General features: G+C 40.8%; 1 protein-coding gene across 1 annotated transcript in view; it reads right to left on the bottom strand.

The window, feature by feature from the left end:
• The window catches only part of myo1d (myosin 1D), a 111,013-nt gene that overhangs the window by 11,458 nt on the left and 74,699 nt on the right, over positions 1–24,856 (bottom strand). The window contains exon 21 of the mRNA XM_078280017.1: positions 17,027–17,181. Within this exon, the coding sequence (XP_078136143.1) occupies positions 17,027–17,181 (155 nt within the window). The remainder of the gene's footprint in view (positions 1–17,026; positions 17,182–24,856) is intronic.

Genomic DNA, 24,856 nt, shown 5'->3' with positions numbered 1-24,856 from the left:
ATGCAAAACATTACAAATAAAAATATTACGGTGCAAATCCTCCATCATAATACCAATGCGCCAAGGTACAAACGCGCCTGGCTTTTAAAGGGAATGGAAAATGACACTCTGATTGGTTTATTGCATGTTACGCCCAAAACACACCTATAAATGAATAAGACACAAAGTACAACCCTTTTGAATAATGCATCCGGTGCACAGACCCTTTTTACTGGTGTCAAACTAGCAAAAGTGGATTCGTACACGCCCTAAACGTACCTGCGCCAGGCGCTTCACGCTGTGCACTTAGATCGTTAAAATAGGGCCCATGGAGACTTTAAACGATAGGTGTGCTGCCAGAGAGTGAGAGCATTATTATATGTATACATTTTAGAAAACCTTGCAGCTTTTGAGGCTGATCTACCCTGGGTGAGATTATATGCTACTTCATCCAGCTACAAATATCACACGGCTATCTCATGGTTAGAAAAGGATCTTTTTGAACTGATTTTCTTAATCCTGCTGAGTTTAATCAGCAGGATTAAGGGAAAAACCACAGGCCCAATTTTCCTGAAATTTAGGGGAAAGCAGAGCAGGGGCCATGGATGAACCCATTATATTTTGGAGTGAACCCAAATCATGGGGCGGATATATGAATCATTTTTCAATTAACATTGTGAGATAGGGTATTTGGCCTTGGTGGAAGTCTGCGCTTCTAGTTCACATGCTGATGTTTAGCAGGTATATTATTTACCATGTTCACTATCTCAGTTTAATATGTTAGCATTCCAACATTTGCTAATTGGCACTAAACAAACAACTGATGGGGATGTCATTTTGACATGACAAGGCACTAGATAAAAAGTCAGATGATCACCAAAGTTGTTAGAGTCTGAAGTCTTTTGGGTCGAGTCCGAGTCAAGTCTGAAGTCAGCTGTTTGTGCAACTTAAGTGTGACTCAAGTCCGAGTCTCAGACTCGAGTCCCTATCTCTGGCTTGGTAACAAATATTTGAGTAGAGATGGTTAAGTATAGGTATAAAGGTCATCAATGGTTTTCTACGTATGGGTTTGGTGTATTACAGGTCAGAGGATGACAGTTAGCTAATTAAGTTTTAGCCTTACTTTTAGACAGAAGAAAAAAACTTTACATTGTACAAGATGCAGTTGTTTTAAATCCACGTTTCTGTATCCCATTGCTCTTTTTCTACATTTCTGTCTTCCTTTGTAGCCACCCACTTAACAACATATATTTGCATTTAACACCAGACCTGACACAGCATCTCTCTTCCTCTCACTGTCATACCCTTTCTGTGTCTCACATGGCTGCATCACACATCCCACATGCTCCCCTGTGCTACATTCACACCAGAGAGGAAACAGAAAGATGCACACAGAGCATAGAAGAATGCAAACCAGCATCACACTGAAACTAACTGAACAGGCTTTTTTTTAAGATCATGTTTTGGGGCTTTTTTTCCTTTATTTGAAGGTGACAGTGGATAGACAGGAAACAGCATGCTCTTACTGGGTGAGCTAGAGGTCGCCTCCTAACTGAACAGGCTTTTAATGGGAGGAAAAGTTATTATCCTGGACGATTATCACAGACACTTTGATATGAGGCAGCTTCACCAGTCTGGATAGATAAAACTGTTCTGGCCTCATCTGCCCCAGTTTAAAGTGTGAAAACTGCCTAAGAGGCTTTCTGAGTGCAGTTCTTTAATTAGCATCCCTGTTCCCAAGTTACACAGTTTTGCTAGTACTGCAACTGCAGATGTGGTGTATGAATAATAGAGATAATGCAGGGAAGACGCAGAGTTTAAGCAGTTTTGACGGCATGGCGGGTGTGTTGATTTGAGATACAGTTATTGCGGTATGATACAGGTGCTTTAGCTCAGTGTTAAAAGAAGACTGGAGGGATATCTCAAGAGTGCAGACATCATATCAGTGGAAGTCAGGGTTAACACGTCTTGACTGTAGATCATTTCTGCATTAGGTAATGTTTCACTCTTCTTCTCTCAAGGTAAAACTTATTCTTTGAACCTTTCGCTCCATCTCTTTGGTGCATGAAATTATATCATAAGGCAGACTTTGCTTGCAGTATTTTTACTAAGCTGTGAAAGTTCAGTGAATCCGGGTATGGATACCCTTTTTGCCTCCCTTTAATTGTCCGCTCCTTTCCTCAGTTGTTGATCTTTTCTTCTCGTTTCAGAGAAAAAAGAGCTGTACTTACAACAGGAGAGATTACTAAGTAAGTCATTGAAAGAACGGGGTGAAAATGCACTGACTGCAAAAATGGTATTGATTAAAATGTGTGTAGAAGAGAAAAAAAGAGAAAGAAAGTAAAGAGTGTGTGTACATGGAGAAGTGGAGTTCAGAGGTGGAGCTGCCAAAGCGAGGCTTACATCAAAGGCAGCTATAAGTAGCTGAGCATCAGCACTGCTCCAGGCCTCTGCACCAGACAGAAAAGAGAGAAAGATCAGCAGCTATGGATGACACTCTAAACCAACTCAACTCAAACATGAGATCGTCCCATAAGACACATTCGACTTTACAATATTTTTACTCCCCAAAACTCCCATGAGGCTCCATTTGAAGCTGGATCACACATGAACAGTAAACCCAAGCCCTTCTTGTTAATATGCTAAGCTAGTATTATGCACAGTAAGCAAGACCTGGGTTGCTGCAGTGGCTGAATATCATGGTCCTCCGAGGTGTCTTGAATAAAATGCCTTTTGTGATCCTCAAGTGTAAAAGCATACATAGTTCTTTGGTTTTGGTTGAAATCTCTCAAAAACAAACAAAAGATTTAGCAGCTGCTGTGTTATCTGATGAAAACTGTAACTAACAACTCCTGCAGTTCAGATGTTAATGCTTGTTTTTAGTTACATATATCATACATTTCTATTTTCTTAAAGACAAAAATATAGCTTTAAAAGACTTAAGGATATGAATGTATTAAGATGCTCAAGGGGCTAATAAGACAAAAACGTTTTTCAGGCTTTCAGCTGATTTCCTTTAGTGGAGACACAAATGGTGTGAAATAATTTACTGCTATGGTTGTTTTTATTGGACCTCGTGGATAACTCTGATCACACAAAGAGTCATTTTGGGGTGTTTGGGGAAATAAATGTATCGTTTTAAAGCTGTTCCTTTCCCACATTCTACAATACAGAGCGGCCACTACTTTAAAATCGCCCCACAGCCCAGTGCTGTTCCTGCCAAGACAACATCCTGTGGCCACAGCCCATAATTCCTTGCAATACCCTTGAGCAGAGCAGAAGATGGGCAACATTTGGGCTGACCAATGGTAGGTTGTCCACATGGCATCTGGAGGTAAACCCTCCCCATTCCCACAGGACAGCGGGTGAATAATGGCTATCAATAACAGCTACTTGTGCCAGCTGTTGTAAGGAGTTCAGTGTTCACAGATGTCCTGGTTAAACAAAAGGACACACTTCTTACCTCTACGTCTCTCTGTTTAAGAGATCAGTGGGAGATGAAACACAACTGGAAATGTACAAAGCAAAGGCCTCCGTCTCTAGGGGATGCTGTAGTTGCTCCACAGATGGTGGAGGCTATCTCACACTGCAGAGCCATAATAGCCACACAGCAGGAGAGTTAAACCAGTGTGTGTGTGTGTGTGTGTGTGCATTTGGTAAACTGTGTGCTGGATCCTGTCATTGTTGTTGTCTTTGTACTGTGAAACCAGTGAGCTAAATCACTGATCAGCTGCGTGTTTGGCCTTTCAAAAGGACTCTCCACCGTCTCAAGGCTGAATGGAGTTTAAAACATATTAGGCCAATCAATAAGCTGGAGCACACTGAGTCAAAACGGAAAAGAAAGACAGGCTGCCTCAATTAGTTGCTCATTACTGAAGGGAGACCGCTCACTTTTCAAGTGGCTACACCTCCAATTGTGTTTATTAAAGGCAATCAATACGTCACTCAAAGGTCTATCTATTTTCATCCGCTGACAGGTCACGGCAGGAAGGTTTGAATGTCAAGAATGAGTCCCCATCAGGGACGTGCATCTTCTGGGTGGCGCCGGTCTCAGTGCTGCTTCTAGACTAGTTTAAAGTGTGTTTAACAGTTTCACAAAAATTAAGACCAATTCATGTTTTACCATTCACTGCTCCACGTGCGGGACGCTGGCACTACGCAGAGCTTTCACTGCTAGTACGACTAGGAAAAGTAACATTAACGTCATAAACAATAGATTAGATTCTTGTCTTTTCCATTATTTTTCAGAAAGTTTATAACTGAAACCTTAAAAATTTAGTTTTTTTCTGGGGTCTATCCTTAAAGGGCAACTAGGCCGTTTTTTTTAGCTTAATTTACCTTAACTGAACAGCTTCGGAGTCATTGGAACGGTTATATGACTTTTCGGTTTGAATGGTGGTCGTCTTGCTTCCCCCTAGCGCCTGTGAGTGGAAAAACCACCCTTGCAACTTTCGGCATGCGAGCACTGGCCTCAGCGTCAGGAAGTATCTTGGGATATCAGGTCTTGCGATGTATCGAATTGCTTCAAGGCACTGCACACATACGCCCATTCAGGAACCGGCTAACAAGATAGCGATGGAGTTGCATGGCTGAGCCGACAAAAAAGAAGCAGAAAGCTAGGAAAGCATTGTCGGAGGAACAGAGAAAGGGAAACGGCAGACTGACCGAGCGAGGAGTCAGACACAAGTAAACACAGAAGCTGCCAAATATCTATTCCGAAGCTGTAGGGGGAGCTCTAGAAAGAAACTTGAAGTGCACCGAAATATAGCTGTGAAAGTGCACAAACGCTCACAAGCTTTTGTCGACTAATTGATTAGTTGACTTAATTGAGTGATCTGTAAAACTGAGTTCCTCCACAAATTTTCTCAGGCTTTTTTTCTCATTAACCTCGACACCACATGAATGCAGCACAAATGCCCTATCTCGCAATGTTTGCCAAGAGTTTTTAGATTCCAGTGTAACATCTTGTAAATATATTTTTCAGTTTCTATTATTTATAAAGTCATTGCTAAATTTGCCTAGCAAAATGTCCTTTTATGTTTTTTTTCTTCGAGAGTGTTCAAGTCTGATTTTTGTCCCTTGAGCTAGATGCTCTTGCCACAAATTTGCGGGGACCAATCACAAACTGGCTTATCCACTTGGCACCCTATTGGCGATATATGACGATAGAGAAGCGACCAAGCAGCTTCTTGTTTACATTCAACGTGGCGGCCACCGAAGCGCAGCGACCCGTTGATGCTGCTGTCGCTGCTACGTCACCCGGATCGTTGGTCTGATTGGTTGAAGGACTATCCGATTGTGTACAGAGTCATTTGAACTATGCCTGTTGATCACGCCTCTTGTGCAGTAGAAAACACAGAGCAGACTCCCCAGACTAATGTTCAATCTTAAAAAATTGAGCTTGGTCTGGTGATAGCCAGACTAAAATTAGACAGCTTTGTGCAACAATTAAAAATAGACATTTAGATATTTTCTGTATCAGACAGAAATATATAATTTAGAGACTTCTGAAAATGGCTAAATTAATTTAAAGTCCTTTAGGCTTTAAAAAAAACCTAAACTGTCCCTTTGAAGTCAATCTGTAATGGCTTCTGAACTCCTTTGTGCTTTATCTGACATAGATGTTTTACTATTTGCTTGATTAAAGTCACAGTCAAAGAATCTCTTTGTGCGAGCAGTACCAGGTCAGTAGAGTTGACTTTCCTCAGGGCTGGACGGTGGGATAAAAAGCAAAAATGAATAGAAGAAATGGAAGGAGAGGGGGAGAAAGCAAGGTGAGGTGGAAAGAGGGAGGGATGGAGGTGTAATGAATGAGCGATGTGAAGGAGATTAAAGTATGGGAGGACGAGATGAAGGGATGGGGAGGGTGGGAAGCAGAATAAAGAAGCATGATGAAAAGAGGTTAGGTGGGGGTGGGGGGAGGGGGTTAATGGCAGGTGGGAAATGAAGAAAGGAAGTAGTAGGGACAGAACACCAGATCGAGGGAGGGAGAAAAGGAAGAGAGGAGACGAAGGAGGCCGAGGGGAGAGTGTGCTGAGGCTAATCATTATTGGCCTGACAGTGGGAGATGGTCTGGTGCTGTTGCTGGGTGGAACATGTGTGTTTAGGGGGAGGGGATGGAGGATTATGGGGTAAATCTAGAGGTAGCTAAAGAGATGCAGTCTCTAACAAATTAAAGCTGCTACTGTATCATCCTAACTGTACAGCACTTATCTGATGCTTTTTTCCAAAGAGACGGTGTAACATACTGCATATATACATTCAGTATGAGGAAAGCTCCTATGGGAATGCAGAGGCAGCTACTCTAAGAGTATATATATGTACAATATATCTCCCTTTGCTTTTTGACTATCATATAAATAATTCATATATGTACATACGTACACACAGGGGATAATCTATGCAGATGTTAAATTGGACTAAAAAGGTGCCAGTAGCCTAAACTAGCAGCTTACTTGCACATGCAGAATTTAGGGTGTTCATCCTGAGAATTATTAATCTAAGGATACAAATGAGTCATTTGTAATCGGATAAAAGTAATTTGTGTTAACAAATGATCAAACAATGTAACCCCCTGATCCCTGCTTGGATCTGCACAGATCGTTTATGGACACATGCATTCCTACCAAATTAGAACACATATTTTACTTCACACAGCAGCTGCACACCTTTAACTTTCTTTAACATCTTTAACTTTCTTCGCAGCTTGTTTAAGTTGGACACCGTCAACATTTATAATAACCACAACAGTACCTACATTTCATTAAAAATGGAGTTATACTAACGTGAAAAATGGCCCAAACTGATTGCTAACAGTCTCAAACCTGAAGATTTAGTTTAGTGTGACAAAGAAAACCACGCAATCCTCACATTTGAGAAGCTTGAATCAGAGAATTTGGGGCATTTTTGCTTAAAAAGTGACAAACAAGTACTTGGTCATGACATGTTTTGCTGATACATTTTCTGTTGATTCAACTAAATGATTAATTGACTGATTGAGTTTTAGTTGTAATTCCAGTATTTAGTAGCCTACTAGTGAGTACTGACTGCACAGACACTATTTATTAGTCTGTGAATATTTTGACGAACTAAAGAGACTAAATAACAACATACTATTTTATTTTTTTTAAAACTATTCACGCAAAATAAAGTTCAAATAAATAAAACAATAACACTAATTGTTACAAAAACGACGAGGGCCTAATCTATGACAGGAAAGCATGAGGCAAATGTGCGCTAAGCCTTTCATTCAATTTGCACTCGCAATCTGTTTGTACTTACTTAGACGGAAACTAATTATGACGATCGACGGCTGGGACTGTGTTACGGGGGGAAGCTAAAAGGCAAAGTTCACAGATGGGATTTGTCTGAGATCAACAAGCTCAGAAAATAAAATCATAATGATCCTGAAATAGAAATGCTCATTAATGAAGTAACGGCAATCCAAATGTTGACAATAATAACTGAGGCTGCAATTAAACTTCAGAAGCAGAGAATTTTCCATGCAAAACTGATCCTCGGAAAGAGTGCAACACTTTTATCTCTTCCCATTAGAATGAATTTGAAATGAGTCTTAATAATTCTCTCCCAGAGTGCTAAATCTGTCAAATGGCCAGAGCTAATTATAAGAGTACAATTTTGTTCACATGTATGATGAGATTTCATGCAATATTGCAGTGCTGGAAGATGTGACCAACAGTCAGTGGCATAGATGACTGCCGTGGAAGATGATACAGCAGAACTATCAGCAGTTTTCTGGTCGTTTAGTCTATAAAATGCTAGAAAATAGTGACAGATGCTCATTCTCAACAGCCCCAGATGATGTCTGGAAGTTGCCAAATCCAAATATACATGTTCAATTTGCAATGATTTATCCATCTGAGAGGCAAACGTTTGCTTGATAAATGACTGCAAAGATGAATCAATAATATTAACAGTTGTGTCGTAAAGTAATTGTTTCAGCACTAGTTCACTATGAAGCTTTATATTCCACCCAGTCATCTGACAGGTTTTTCGTGCAGCACCCAAGCAGCGATTTTCTTGAGGGAGGACCCCGAAACCCCCGCCAATATGTGCACCCAAGTCTTCCACAAACCTAGGGCAAACACTGATCTGTTACTTAAGCTTGTGCCAGTGTCTGTGCTTACATGCATGATAAAAAAAACACATGGTGCTATTAGCAAGGTGGACACACTCTGCTGAGTGTGTTTGCCATTGTGTGTGAGAGAAAGGTTGTTTGGCAGGGATTTGGGGCTGGCTGAAGTGGAAATGTAGGTCAGATCGAGCTGCACCTTCTCACTCTTTCATTCATACGCAACCTCTGACACTTTTCCACACCTTTTAGATATTATCTCTAATGTGTACTTACACAGTCAGCATACAAACACATCATCGCAGTCCACACACAAACGCGCGCTGGCCTGGCCACTCGCCATCCATCACTCCAGCCAGCCAGTGTCCTCCCCCAGGCTGCAGCACAGTGCCAATGAGACGAGCAGGACTCCCCGGTGGCCCACATAACAATGACACTGAGTGTGCGTACGAGTGTCTTTCATGTGTTTGGGAGAATTCGTGAACTCGCATTGCAATTTGACTTTGCAAATTGGGAGTTATATAACGACTATGCAGATAGATTAAGACCCTATGGTGACTGAAACAGAAGGCTGCTCAAGTTTTGCACAAAGAAAATGTATTTTGTCTGTACTAGTGCCAATAAAATACCTAGTTTTTGATACCAATCAATACTTTTTTTTTTAAACCTTACTTTGAGAAATATTCAGCAAAACCCTTTTTTTATATTAACAGAAAAAGCCAAGTTCCTAAATGTAAAATCCTGTCTTAAAAACAGCAGTTGTAAAGAAGATTACAGATATTTTGTTCTAACTCGATATTCGATGCTACGGACACAAAACTAAATGAATAGAGGACTGATATCCTGCTCTAATTGTCTGTAGAGTAAAGCTAAAATACAAGCTTGTGCTGATCTTCTCTGACACACATTTCATCCCTCCATCCATCTCTCTCTCTCTCTAATCTTTATATTCCTCTCACATTTTCCCTGTTCTACAATATTTTTGTTTGTTTTGTTAGCATGTGTCTCTGCTCCTCTGTATGTGGTCAGGGACAAGGTGTTGCTGTTATTATCTCCAGCCAGCAGGGTTATTAATGGATGGCATACGTATCAGACAAACATGGATCCAATGGTTGCCATGGGAACTGCATCCGCAGCGCCCCAGAAAGGAGGGAGGGAGGGAGAGAGAGAGAGAGAGAGAGAGAGGGAGGAGGAGAAGTGGAATGTGAAGTGAAAAACAAGAGGGGGAGGGAGCAGCAGTGGGGAGGGTGATAAATGGAGAAAGAGGAAATAGAGAAGGAGGGATGGAGCGAGAGAGGAGAAGCCCGCTTCTATCAGTCGGAAATATTTGATTCAGCAGAAAAGGTGACCTTGGTGAGGAAGACAAAGGCAGCATGGCTTTCTCTCTTTGTTTTTTTATTCTCCCTCTCTCTCTCTCTCTCTCTCTCTCTCATCTTACTGTTATAATGTTAGTGCCATATCCAGCTATAACAGAAAATAAACTTTTAAACATTAATTTAACAGTTTTTTTGTTTTTAAATAATTATTACTCTCTCTGAAGCTAAAACACTGAGCAACAGATAGAATTCTTCCAAAAAAGAAGAATAGATGGCCTTCTTTTAACTAAAGGGCCATACCAGTGATTTTCTTTATCCCATGTACTTCACATCACAGCTAACCATTTGCCACTGCGTTGAAATTTGTGTTGTTGTAGAAATTTGGATTTTTACCACAATTCCAGGTAGGCATGTGCCAATCTGATACACTCGTATGACGCCAACATGTCTGCAGTCACTCTTACTACTGCAGACTCATCCGATTCCTGATGGGTTACCTGAACCACAAGGAAATCCGATTAGTTTTTTGGCTGTTCAATACAAGTGTACATCTTTTTAATCCTCAACATCTTCTACATCTCTTTCTCCTTCTAGAATTCATTTCTGCATTGTTTGCAATCTCTTCCATGATCTCACCTCCCTCCCTCTTAGCTCACTGTTCCTGACACACTCGCTAACACTTTCTGTGTTTCCTCTGTTCTCAACCCACTTTTTTCTTCCCCCGAAGCAGTCCGGCTTAGCACTTCCCCAAAACCTTTCTGCAGTGTCAGGAGGAGACAGGGGGGAGGCTAAACGTACAGGTCTTAGGGGAAAGAGGGAAAGGAGGCAATGGCAGAAACAAAATATGACCGCATCTCAGATCAATGAAGGGCTGTGCTTCATGTGCAGCACACTACTGCTGACTCATATTGTAGGGTGGGTGAGGAGGTGAGGGCGAAGGAGAGGAAGAATGAGAGCGAGTGGGAGGGAGGTAGAGAAGGACAAAGGGCGGTGGTGGAGGTTAGAGAAGAGTAAGACAGAGAAAATATATGAATGGTTGTAGCCATGCTTGAAGACAGATATGAGACATTTAAATCTATAAACATCTGTCACAGACACAGATTTGGACAGTTTACAGTGGGGGAAGAGAGATTGGGGAGGATGTCCTCATGCTCACTATAGTCCTTAATAATAAATCCTCAAGGGCTGCAACAAACTTTGATTCATTTAATTATCTCTTAATTCAGTGGTTCCCCACCTGGGAACTCTCCACAGGCCCAAGAGATGAATCTAAGGGCTCGCAAAATTATTCCTGGTATAAGATAAAAAAAGCAAAAAAATAAATGCTGCACGAAATGATTTTGTTTATTTTCAGACTTTTTCGTTTAGAGATGGATATTGATATAGATGACTGACTGAATATTTGTCAGTCAGTCGGTCGGACAACCACTTTGGTCCAAACTGAAATATCTCAACAACTATTAGATGAATTTCCATTACATTTTCTACAGACATTCATGTCATCCCTTTAGGATGAATTGTAATACCATCTGTGATCCCATGATTTTTTATCCATGGCCAATTTAAGGACAAAATATCAATTTGTCCAATACTTTGTTTTGTGACCAAATACCTGCAAAACTAAGGATATTCCAGAACATGGTAAATATTATATCTGCTAAATATCAGTATGTTAGCATACTGACATTAGCATTTAGCTCAAAGCACCCCTTTGAAAAGCTGAGTAAATGTTTGGCATTTTTGCTGAGTAAAGGGCTTGAATGATTAATAATTTATCAAAATCACAGCTGGGTATTGAACCTCAACATGTGTCCATTATCTGTCAAGTACTCGTCTCGCTTTGCCAGACCTCCCTCCACAGCGCTGCGGAGAGGGTCTGGCTAGTCCACACAGCATTCCGGGATGGGAGAAAAACGTGCTCTGGTTTATTGGCATTTCTGTAAACCAATCACAATCGTCATGGGCGGCGCCAAGCCCTGCACGGAGCCCCGGTGCGGCTGCAAAATAACCTCAGGAAGGAACTTGTTTTGGTGGAACGTGTATGTTCAAAAGTTGTTTAAGTTGTGCGAGAGAAAACTCAGATTGGACAGATAGTCTAGCTAGCTGTCTGGATTTACCCTGCAGAGATCTGAGGAGCAGTTAACCATGGTCCTCAGAAATCCACTGGAGTTTAAAATTCCAACACAAAGGAAGCGTTAGGTAACGGAAATCCGGCCGAAAATGAAGACATACGGCGGAATTTCTGGCGGCAACGGGGCAATCCCGGAAGTGGAAGATCGAGGATATAGACTAGTCAAGTACTAAAAGCTCTCATGTCGGCTCGGCTCAGATTTTTCATGTTGTTTACTTATTCTTTGATAAGATTTCCTGATTTAAGTGTTTCACCCTTTCATGTTATCCTCTGAGAATTATTATCATTGAGGCAAAGTTTAGTACAGCTGCTTGTGATCGAACAAAATGTAACATTTAAGATTTTTTTTAAAGTAAATCATTTTTATATTTCACAATGTAAGGTAAAGTATAGTTTTAGTATCTGCACTGAAGTCAGGCATTGTATTGCCACTAATAATAACCATGCATAAATCGTGCTGTCGATACATTTTCTTTCCATCGATTAATCAATTAACCATTTTAGCACTTAAACTATCAATTTACTCGATGCACCAAAACACACAGAGCACACTCGGGTTAATAAAATCCTGTCACACACGCACGCACACACATGCAAGCGCACACACACACACACACACACACAATCTACTGCACAGGGTTTTTCATTAGTCACTGTGGACACTGACAGCAGCGGTGGAGCCTAAACCAAGCTGTTGCTACAGAAACAATCCACACTGCTTTTCTAAGAAACCAACTCCAGCTGCTAAGCTTACACAACACAGAAACTACAATGACGGGAAGACAGAAAAGATTATGTGAACCAGGGATTTACAAGTGTCGGTCATGAGGTCGTGACTGACACACAGAGAGAGGAGTAGAGAGAGAAAGCGTGCTGTAAACACATTTTGCAAAATGTTAACATGATCTAAACATACCTAACGTCACATTTGTCTTCAGTTACAAGACAATTTCTGCGTGTAAGTGTATCAGGTCTTGTTGCATTTGATGAAGCAAAATCTTTAAACTGCAGCGAACCACCTGTGAGAATTGAGGATGTGGATGAATAATTCAACACTGAGCTATTTTTACATTCAGATCTCAGTGGGAAAAGTGTGAAGCAAGTGTTTGATAGAGAAATAACCCGCTAGAAATGTTGGCAAATTTGAATAAGAAGAAATGAAAATGACAAATAAAGCTTTCACTGATTTAACATAACGTCACAAGACATTTGAAAATATTGTGTATTACACGAGTATAACTTTTCAACTTGTTTGTCTTCTGAGAGTCACTAAAACAGTCTACTAAAACCGGAATGTTATGTGCATGTAAACGTAGTCAATAAAGGTCGTTCCTCGACTTGGACTAAACTGTCTGAGGGGTTGACCCCGGGTCTCTCTGTCTTTTCTCACAGTGTTTCATCATTTAACACATACCATACCTGCAAACTCAGAAGGGCTGAAAAAGGTGACAACAACAAAAAACGGCTTGTTTATTGCTAAGGCCACAGGGTCAAAATGAAATGATTTATTAAAAATGTAATAACAATAACTTATAATAATAACTTATTTCACCAGTAAATTCCTGTTAAACGACAAAAACAACCACTGGATGGGAAAAGGGTATTTTACAATAACTTTGAATGCACCACTAGGCTGGCGAGGCGAGTTTGAGGTGAACGCAACATCTGTGTTGTTTTTCCGACAACAGCAGCTGCACGCTGTCATACGTTCCTCTACAGTGAAATACAGACAAACTTTTACACAGCCGTCAGCATTTTAACCGTGTTTACTCTAGCTGCTAGCTAACGGTAGGCTAACGTTACCTGCTGCCAAGTGTAGGGTTAACCTTATCCGCGTTGCAATTCGGTCCGGTAGATAACCGTATTAGCACAGGGTCTCGGACCCCCCCCCCCAATAAAAATTCTTCGGATCTACACGATTCACGTGGATGACATTTTCCCATTCAAAGCGGCGATTTTCGCCGAAACGCGACTAGCTTGCAGGTATGACATACTATACTATGTGAAGCTGCCAGGCATCAGATTGAGCCAGGGAGACATCTTAATAGAACATGATAAATCTATGTATAACATCTGGGAAAATTAGGAATAAAGGCTTGCCCCTAATAAAGACTATTTCATACAGACTAACAGTTTCTCACTAGTAGAGGGTGGAACATTTTCCAGTGTTTGTGTGAGACAGATGCAGAGTGTCTGATCTGCTGTCCTAGCAGCAGTCGGTGGGAGTGCTGCAGTTTGGGGCGCATGTCAACACACACACACACACACACACACACACACACACACACACACACACACACACACACAGCTTGGTCTCATCTAAATATAGGCCTCATCAGCAGCACAGCCATAAATATTTGAGTGCCTCCTCTCCAAAAATTAAGTAGGGGGAGCCAGGGGAGGTAGAGGGAAAGACTGAGATAGAGGCAGAGAGAGATGAGGAAATGGAGGGGGGCGCAGGGGTTTCATGAGACTGGAATTAGTACAAAGGGGATATAGTCAAAAATAGGAAGCTGAAAAAAGGCATGAAAGAGGGAGAGGGAAAAAAAGGATAGAGGGAGAAAGGGAGGAGGGAGGCTGGGAATCTAATCCCCCCCCCTTCCCTTTTATGCAAAATAAGAATTAAGTATTTCTGAATCTAGACTGGTGCGTCATGGCCGATAAGAGGGTTATCTATCGTTATGCGCTGCTGAAATCTCCAAATCACTTCAGTTTGAGGCAAATTGGTGACTTGGTGGGGTATAGATAAGTTCTCAGCAAAATCTAAATTCATAATAACATGATAAAACAGATTAACACCAAACACATGTGGAAACTGTCAAAAACAAATCACGCCCCAAAGAAACTCACGTATCCAGACACAGCTATGACAAGAAGAGGGTTTATTCCCAGCGGCAGTGTCATTCTGCTTTGGCCTCACTGTCACTTTGAGGAGGATAAAGTGTTGCTTTGTTGCTGCTGTAAGCTGCCCCTCTCCCTGCTCGCTATTGTGCATATTGTGCACTGTGCAGCATGTTGAAGGAGAGATAAAGGTTAAAGCCACATCTACAGGGAGCTGTAGCAGTGGGGACACTGCATGCAAAGAAATCACACTGTGCAGATGCACAAACACAAACACAGTCGCATGCAGACTGCCTCTCAAGAATCTCTCCCCATGCAGATACGCACATAATGCAGTCAAAACAACCCACACACATTTTTGCACATGCTGGTGCGCCCTTTGTTCTGCCAATGTTGTACAGTGATGGATGAGCCGGTATGCGAAGCGCATGAAGGGTCATTACAGGAGGCCCAGTGGAGGCCTTTCTCAGCCCGACACCTCCAGAGAAAATGGGCTCCACAATGAAACAAGATACCATCACAGAATGGCAAGGATGGAGCAAACGCACACACAGGCAACGCTGCACACACATACACACCAAGATAAGCAGATTCCGACACATCTGGACACTGTCTGCATGCACAAAGCCTGTCTGTGTCTCTGCCTCTCTCCCACACAATCACATACACAAAGAGAGACAAACATGAACACACAAATCAATACCAACGTGCCAGACTGTTGTGGCACGTCAATAATCAGTGAAATGAGCAAAGTTAGTGATCTAAAAACATGCTTCATCAAAACAACAATCACAGTATAGTATAGAGTGATCAAAATATCTGCAAACAAATTGTCTTGTTTTTTTACTCCTTGATCTGGTTCTAATTATTTTGAGCATCAACAGCTGGATTTAACAACCAATTGATTCCAATCAGTCAAATAAAGTGCACTGGGACAAAAGGTTTGACTAGAGCATTTTCTCTATGCAGTATTTGTATTTCTTTAAACCAATCAGAACCGTCCTGGGCGGAGCTAAGCATGGATAGCAGAGACGGCGAGAGGGGAGGAACGTTGAGCGTGTGGGAGATGCGCCGGATGTCAGGCTTTATCCCAGCAATGTACATCCGTTGAGCCAGACTATGTGTCTCCTGATGTTTAATATTGTGAGGAACATTTTCAATAGCATTTTTCTTTTCTTCCTTTTTCCCCATTTATGTATATGTATATAGGTCAATGTTAGCTCAGTTGACAGAGACCTCCCCTTCTGGGAATAAAACACAGGATGAAAGTGGAATGAATGAAATCATATATGTTTAGCTGGCGCTAAGGAGGACACGGAGGATTAAAAAAACATGATGGACTCTTCAGAAGAGGTCATTATCTTCACTCGAGTTTCTGTGCAGGAAAGTCACCGGACGACACAATCTTCTGAACATAGTCAGACTGAGAAACACAGAGAGAGTTGTGAGGAGCTGATAGTCCTAATTAGCTTTGTAACAACTCATTTGGCAACGGCTTGAATGTAACGGACGTCCATTAATATCAAAACGTTACGCACTAAAGCTTTAAGGTTCTTTGAAGACAAATCAGTTGAAGGAGTCAAGAGTTTCCCGCTGATGTGTATTTAAACTACGTGTAAGCTGCTTATAAAAACGTTAAAAAAAAGAAAGAAGAAAAGAGTGAAGTGAGGACACCAAGCCTGGCGTTAAAGCAAGTGGGTGGGTGCTTGGATTTCCTGATGGTAAGTGGGAAAGACAAGCAGATTTACTGCAGTAAGAAGAACCTCATGTGAACGGAGCTAAAATGAAATAAATTGAGCTTAAGTAAAATATACTGAGATACCTCCTCATATCCACATCTCAATATATCCCCTAGTTTTACTTTCAACAGAATAAAACTGGATACATGCAATATTGTTAACAAGATGTATTTGTATTTGAAATGCACATGTAAATTCAATAGGTTGTTATCTGTGCCCGTTCTTCAATGTCTTTATGATAAAGTATATAGAGTGGGTTTTCAATGCTGATCATGTATTGCAGATTTGGAGAGCAATATGAAAAGGCACAGTCCTGAAGTGAACCTCAGTGAATCTGAAGGGAAGAGAAAGCGACTGCAGGATTCAGGGACTTTATCTCTATATATTTTTTCTATTCTTAGGAGGTTGGAAACAACATGAATGCTAGCCTTCACAGTATCCTGTCCTGGAGAGATCTCTGAGCTCAGATTAAATGAACATTAGGGTTCAAGTGAGGACAGCTGTGACCGTGCACTCTATCTGCCCTATAATCCTCCTGCAAGAGGTCACATCAGTCAATACTATTGGATGTGACGCAGTGCTTATTTTTTTTTTTTTCAACTGAGAAGTTTATTTCACCATTACAAAAATGGTATAGTTATTTTAAACGACATATTGTTCTGTAATACTGCTGGAAGTTAAACTTAATGAAGAGCACTGGGTTTAAGTGGGAACAATATGCTGATAATTAAAGTGATTTTCTCTGCGCAGTTAATAAAACATTAGGGGTTCTCAACCTTCCCCTTGGTGTCAAACACAGGTCATTTAAATCGGCAGTCCATGTTTTTAAAGCATTTCAGGACAATGAACATCATTCCAACAGTTGAAAATGTCAAGTTGTAGATAAACGAGTGACCGCTTGTTGCCCATTGTTTCCCGCACCGCTTACCTCTTGAAGTGGCTAAGTAGGGTGCCAATCAGCTCCCCGATGCGGCTCTCATTGGCCGGCACCATGCCCTGCAGGCACACCACGAGATCCCTGCTGTCCTTGGTGTGGAACACAACCAGCTGGTCCTTCCCAGGGGACACGCTCACTCCCGTCACCTGGGACAGTGGGAGAGGGAGAGAGAGAGAGAGAGAGAGAGAGAGAGAGAGAGAGAGAGAGAGAGTACACAATTAAACCCAAATAAACATGTACATAGAGTCTGCAGAGAAACGCAAACATGTGAAAAGGCAGAAATGTGTGTTGAGAAACATCACATACCCATCTGTACTGTAGCTAAACACAAATACAGCACATATGCAGACACAGACGCATACCAGGGAATTTGAGTTGGCCCACCCCAGAGGACATGAATTCACTGGGGCTGCTGCACCAGGCTACAACTCATCACGTTCAACTTCCACTGGAAGTGAAGGGAGGACCTGAGGAATTTGGAGTATTCAGCAGATCTCTTTCTTTAGTGGGAGAAGAAACACCTTGATTCAGTAATAAAAAAGGTACTGCTTATGTTATTTTTTATCTCCACAACGTATGACATCTAACTCTACTATGGTTGTGTGCAGCTTGATGGATAAAGTGTTGGTGCTCATGCAGCCATGGCTTCCTTTCACGTGGGCGCTGTTTTGAGGACTTTTGTCTGAATCTTCCAGCAGCTCCATATTATTATTTTTTTCCTCTGACATTCTGTTTATAGTAGAACTGCACAAAGTAATACTTCTCTTTTGGCAACGTTGTTGTTGTCTTGTTTAAATAAACTTTATTGGAATTGTCAAAAGCCAAACAGATAGTGTAATATAAGTATAATAGCCTTATCAACAAATGAAACCCCACAACATTAAAATGATAAACATGTACAATGTTGTGAATAACTTGACGCCTCATGGATTACCTACTTTAAGATGTATCTTTTTTTGGCATGCTTCATTAAGTTTCAGTAAACCACTTTGTGTTGAGAGCTTTTCACACTGAAATTCTTGTAAAAACGGAACCAAAGCAACCATGTAACACCGTTGTGGTGTTCTCAGTATCTGGTGTATGGTGGTGTATGGAATTTCTCCCATTCAAGGTTTAAATCAGCACTTGCAATAAAGATTTATTGATCAGCATCCCAAAGGTCCAATCGAAAAGTCCCCAAACGACATACCAATGGAGAGCAGCCAGGCTAAAAGGGGAATCCCACTTTTGCGGTTGGGTTGTTTAGCTTTACAGGTCTTTAAAGTAGACACAACAGGAAGAAACCGATATGTTCAACAAATCTCAGGAGGAAAATGAGCTCATTAACCCCCATTTCTTTCTCTTATATACTATTATCTCTCTTCCTTTAAATCTAGCTTTTCTCCATCTCCTTTGTCATTCCTTCCCTTAGGTTGAAAGCCATTTATTTCTCCCTTAATTTGTCTTTCTGAGCTGAAATGAGGCGGTGCGTGTTGAGGAAACAGCCACAGGGCAGCCAGTCAGGTACATTAATATCCACTCACCAGACTGAAACACTGAGACAAGTTTCCCATCAGGGGAGGGAGGACGGGTTGCTTCCGGCGGCTAAACAACCAGCTAGCTTATTTAGCTCCAACATGACGCCTGTGACTTCGGAAACAAACACTTCACGTAATCACCATGAATTAAAGCCTAAAGCCATGCCTCTCCGTCTAGCAATCCACCCGCAGTTAATTACATGGTGACGATTACATTTACATTTATATTAAAGGCCTAATTGATTGGCGCGACAGTCAGTGTTCTAATGAGTTGGGTAATGATACATTCTGATTCGTTTCCTTGTCTTTTTTTTGTCTTCATTTGTCACAAAATCAGTTTTACTATAAGAAATGTGTTCAAGGCATTTATCTGCCCAGCCATCTGTTCAAGTGTTGGCGTGGCCAACTCACACCAATCTGAGACAACTTGAGGATAATGATACATTTCACTACTGCAGTCCAACCTTTTTGTGTTCATTTGTGTTGAGAACTAGTCTCCTACACACTGAGATAATAGTGATATTGCACACTGAGTGAGATGGGTTTAATCAAATATTTTTCCCAATCTGTGTCCGACTACACAATATCAAATTTGTTAGATTGTGCAATATAGTCATCTGCTTTGATTTGTCTTATGTGATAGTAAACGGAATACATTTGGCAAAACAAGCATTTGAGTACATCACCTTGGACTTTAATTAAAAATTGTGATGGGAATTTTCTGACATTTTCTGGACCAAATGATTAATCGACTAACTAAAATAATCAGTGGGTTAGTTCGTTGAAGCCAGTTATGGTGCAAATCGTAAAGAAATGCTGACAGAGATGTGTCATCAACCTGTGTTGTTCATCTGCTCGGCTCACGTTTTTAAAAAAATATTTTAAAATTTGCACTTAAAATGCTGCATCAGTCAGTGTTTTCTGGATGGCTTGTAGATGAGGTTCAAAGCAGCAATCACATTTGGTCCTAAATGTCTGACGCTGCCAGAATGATTTGGTTGCTGAAGCTTTAAAACTGACGGACTTGCAGTTCAATCTAGGGTCAAGCATTTGGATTAGCGACCACAGATTTTCACATACTGACAAAACTGACTTGAAGCCTTTTTCTTTTTCACTACTAAATATGTTTGAAAAAAAATGCTGGAATATTATGCATCTCACAGCTCTGTTATGTCTTTTTTAAATCACACTGACTAGCTCAAGGAGGACATTACAATTTCAAGTCCAGTTTCTGTTTGACTCAGGAGGACTGCACCAAATTGTTTGCTAATGTCTCATTTGCATTTATAAATGCCATGTTCCCAAACAGGAACACCAGTGGGTGTATTTTGGTAAAAGCACTTGTGAGAAAACACATTTACAATGTGTAGTTGACAATGTGCAGGCTGGACCACAATGGTTTTTGTAAAGTGCTCTCTGGTCTGATCCACTCTGCTCTGTGGTTGTCATGAGGACAACAGCAGGTTCTCCCAGTGTATTCTTATGGGAACAGCTTATTGGCTATCTAACACATCCCAACAGTCCTGTAAAGATAAAAGGGGGGAAAAAGCAGCGGATGGGGGTGTGGGCTCTGTGATTAAATGAATATAATGAGCTACGCTGTGCAGCCAGTCGTGTTGTGAGGCTATGAGGGCACCAGTGAGCAAACTAGTGATGTTTACAGTAAAGAATAGCAATAGCCCTGCAAATTGCCTCTGAAATGTATGAATTTATTAACACATTTATGCTTCGTCACCTTCTCATTCTGATCTTGTGTGTTTTTCTTTATAATTTGGGAGCTTCTTACAGACAGCCAACACAGGTTTTTTCTACCAGCTGGTAAAGAGACGATACTACAGGTGAGGGGTAGGGTCAAACATCATGAAACTTCCCCAGTTGATTACTGACATTAATAAAAAAAAAAAAAATATGAAAATAAAATTTTCTGAAAATTCTAAATATGCAAATGATGCATTATCTTATTAAATGTGTTAATGTGCATACATTTCCAGAACAGAAATCTAATGGATAAAGCCAGGTTCAAAATTCATTCTTGTTTTAATTTGTTGACATATTAGAGTCAAAGGTTTTTTGGAAAGAATTTTGGACAACTCTTTTTATCAATCCATGAATCAGAAAATACTTTCAACAAAAGTACAAATCAAATGTTGCCATGTTTTGAAGGTTAACGTAATATAAATCAGGCTCTGGATGATATATGAACAAAGCCCTCTGTAAAAACCTCCAGAATATAGATGAAACTGGAAAGTTTGTGTGTGGGGATTTCTGGCTCAGAGTACGAGAAAAAAACCTTTAAAGATATGGATTTTAAAAATCCATAAATTCTTATTGGTAACCACTATTTACAGACACTATTTCAAATCAAATCCTTAGCTACTATACCCTTTGGAGAATTCTACAGACACAAATATACACTGTAGTAAAATAATGACATAAATGTATGTATTTTTTTCTTTTTATTCCACTAGTTTTTAAAGAATTATGAAGACGTTATTGAAGCAAAATAGCCCAAAATCTAAAAATTGACCAGTGCATGAAAAAACATGGCCCTAAGAATACCACTACATGGCTGCACATGTACAATGTACTTTACAAACAAAGTCTATATGGTCACACTGCAGCTGTGGGTGGTGGTAGGTGGAGGAAAAAAACTGATTTAAGTGAAAAGATCAACGGGTGAATGTGAAAAAACTAAAACACACAAGGCAAGGAAGAGAGCGAGGAGAACGAGAGCCTTGGGGATCACAAACAAGCCTCGCTGGGAAAAAGGGAAGGAAAAGAGTGCACATACAGGAGACCGATTTGTGCACATGCCTGACCGACACCAGACATCAGCTGATCTGCCCTGCCGCTCGGTATCCATGACAACGCTGTCTCCCGGGAAGTTGGCATGACAACAACGGGAAGAGAGCAGCAGCAGCAGAGAGAGAGAGAGAGAGAGAGAGAGAGAGAGAGAGAGAGAGAGAGAGAGAGACAGAGGAGAGAGGGGAAAGACAGTACTAGATAGGGAGAGGGGTGAGGTGGGGGGTGGGTGGAGGCAGGAATAGAAAATGAAACGCGAGAAGATGGTGAAAAGCAGTGAGATGAGTCACTGATACATGATGGATAATTCACCATTTCTTCATCAGTATTTGTTTTATACAAAGAAGACGTACAGTGTAACTATCCCACTTTTGCTGCACAGGCATTAATTGGCGTGTAAATCCACAGTAGTAGGCTCCTCTCTGTAGTACTAGCCATCTATCAGCCTTCATGCTGCCCTGCAGCTGTAAATACACAGTATGGGGTTAGCCTATCAGTGCTAATCAACAATGAGCTAACTGCTTTCCCCCTCTGTGTGACCTTCTCCGATCGATAGCTCCGTGTCACGCTGCCGTGGCTCTCGGCCTACAACTCTATCTCCTCCTCTTCGCCCCTCTTTCTCTCTAACCTCCTTCTCACCCGCCTTTGCACTTCTTCGTTTTCACTCACCCACTCAGCTTGACATTTAAAAAGGCCCGGTGTTACAGATACAGCAGGGCAGTGGTTCTAATCAGTGATATGATGGGGACTAAAAGGATGACTGCTGTTAAATGATAAGGCTGGCCATTTTCTATATTTATCTCATTGTCAACAAATTTGAAAAGACCAAAACACTTTTTTAATTGTTTAGTAAATGAAACCTATTGTGTTTTTAAAGATTTACATCCTACTGAAGATGTAAATAAAAAAAATTAAAAGTTGGTCATTGTAATTTTTATCAATCAAACAGGAGGAAATAGTGCACTTGTGGGGGACTAAACTATTTTCAGTGGCTGATTAATCCACATTTGTTGTTCTAGTGCGTATTTACAGCACATTTAAGATCGATGTGGGATTGAGTAAAAAAAACTACAGTGTGTGTGTGTTCATGGTAAAGAAGGAACATGTCACCCAGTGCAACAGTGTTGCTCATTGATGGGTTTTTAATAGTTTTTGGACAACAATGGAGCTCTAGGGCACAGAGAAAGAAGATATATCAGGCTTTGATAAATTCACAATACTTCCCTGTATAGTGTTTGAATGGGATTTGTTGAAAATAACAAAAATATAGAATATAACCAACTTTAACAGGTTCTGTACTTGAAATACAAAAAAAGTGGTCAGGGATTACCTCCACACAGCTCCTAGGCTTATGATACAGACACAAAAGGCCCTAACATGCACGCGTGGCCAACTATCAAAATAAAGAACAGAGAAGCTTGGATTACAACGCGCACAGAGGGGGTGTGACGTCATTACTCCACTATATCTTTACATAGCAAACAGTAGTTTTCTGCTATATTAATGTTCTGAATATCGAGTACAGCCCCTTTAAAAATACAACAAATTCTTATGATAAAAAAAACCAGACACAAACATTTTTGTTTCAGGGTTTAAAAGCGAGGTTACAAAAGCTGTAAATGTCTCTACCCTTCAGTATATCTTTTGGTTTTAATGCGTTTGTACTGAACTAATCTTGTTGAGTCGCTGCCAATATGTAAAAGCTGCAAACCATACTTTGTGCCCGCCTTGTTCTTTAACAACACTGATGGCTCTCCATATGCTATGTGTATGGGACTGAGCCTCATCTATCAACTCAGTGTGTGTGTGTGTGTGTGTGTGTGTGTGTGTGTGTAACTCACCCTCTCTGAATGAACAATAACTAAGAATCTCCTAAACTCATGCTGCTCTCTGTCTGCCACCATCTGTCTCAACTCCATATCCTCATTTCACTTCCAGATGCAGCGATACAGCCTTTAGGCGTCCATCTCCAAGCTCTCTAATTCCCACATGTCACTTTGTCAGATTAAACACTGGGGTGTCTCGTCAAAGTTGTCACCGCACACCGGCCTCATATCTCACTCATTTCACCAGACGACGGGGGCATATCCACCTCAGAGATTAATGTATTACACCTTCACTTCCTGTCTCATTTCTGCCTCACCTCCAAGGTCAGTGGTGCAAAAACCTGGTGAGCAATATGTATCATCTCAGAGCTTACTAGGAGTGTTGGTTACAATCAGAAATATCAGTGAGTGAAGACACATTGGCTGGTCATCTTCTCTTCAAAGGGCTGTTTGAGTGTTAAGACATAAGAGTGTTAAGACAAATTACACCACCCTCACCTTTAATTGCGATTCATTGTGAGTTAACTATGACATTAAAGTGATTAATCGCGTTTAAATATTTTAATCGTTTGACAGCACTAGTTTTTACCCCATTTGTTTATACTGGCCACACCCATAGCTAGTATGAGACTTGGCCGTTATTTAAATACTTTTGTATGAGAATTCTATGCATCTTTCTGCTTGCTGAGAGTTACATACAACTCCATATCTGTCATACTGCACTTTACTGGATGTTTGCTGCTGCTGCTTTGCACACTATTTTATCGTTATTGTATTATAACTCATATTGCATTTTGTACTTTTATTGCTTAGATTCTGAAATGTTATCGCTGATATTTATGATCTCTTATCTCATTCATGCCTTATTTTAAGTCTTAATGCAATGCAACATTTGCGGCTGATGCGATTTTGTTGTGCTTAAAGTTCTTGAAACTTGCGTTAGGTGAGAGGATCGATACTAGTCTCACATATATCCGTTAAATGTGAAGCTATAGCCAGGAGACGGTTAGCTTAGCGTAGCATTAAGACTGGAAACCGGGGGAAACGGCTAACACAATCCGACTACAGTATCACTCACTCGTTACCACGTTATATCCTGTTTGTTTAATCTGTACAAAAACTAAAGTGTAAAGACGATAAGTTATGGTTTTACAGGGGGGTTATTTGCTGAACTATTTACTGGATGGGTAGACTTGGTGACATCCTGTAGTCTTTGCTGCAGCGATTAATTATATTTCCCCTAAACGTCAAACTGTCTTTTTCTGAGCAGGTATACAAAAAAAAAGGTTAAAAACAAAATGACAACTGCAGCCTCTTATCAAGAAATAAATTACATTTGTGCAAGAAGATTCAAGAAAACGAGAAAGGAAATTTCCTGTGCTTGTGAAAAAAAACAAGTAACATGAAGTCAACACACACACACACACACACACACACACACACACACACACACACACACACACACACACACACACACACACACACAATGGAAACAGCCTCATGTGCTGTGTGCATGTAGCAGCCTTAATGGGCCTATCACATTGTGAATATGAATTAAAAGCAGCCAATTGCAGAGCTGAATGAGATATTTTGCATATTGACATGTTGCCACAGGATAACAGGCTGGTGAGATGTGAAAACCAGAGATAATACTGTCACCTCTGCTGCAGCTGCTC

This window comes from Sander vitreus, chromosome 21, assembly GCF_031162955.1.
Source record: "Sander vitreus isolate 19-12246 chromosome 21, sanVit1, whole genome shotgun sequence".
In the NCBI taxonomy this organism is placed as follows: Eukaryota; Metazoa; Chordata; class Actinopteri; order Perciformes; family Percidae; genus Sander; species Sander vitreus.
The sequence above is the reverse complement of the archived record's forward strand: the minus strand, read 5'-3'. Positions and strand labels throughout refer to the sequence as shown.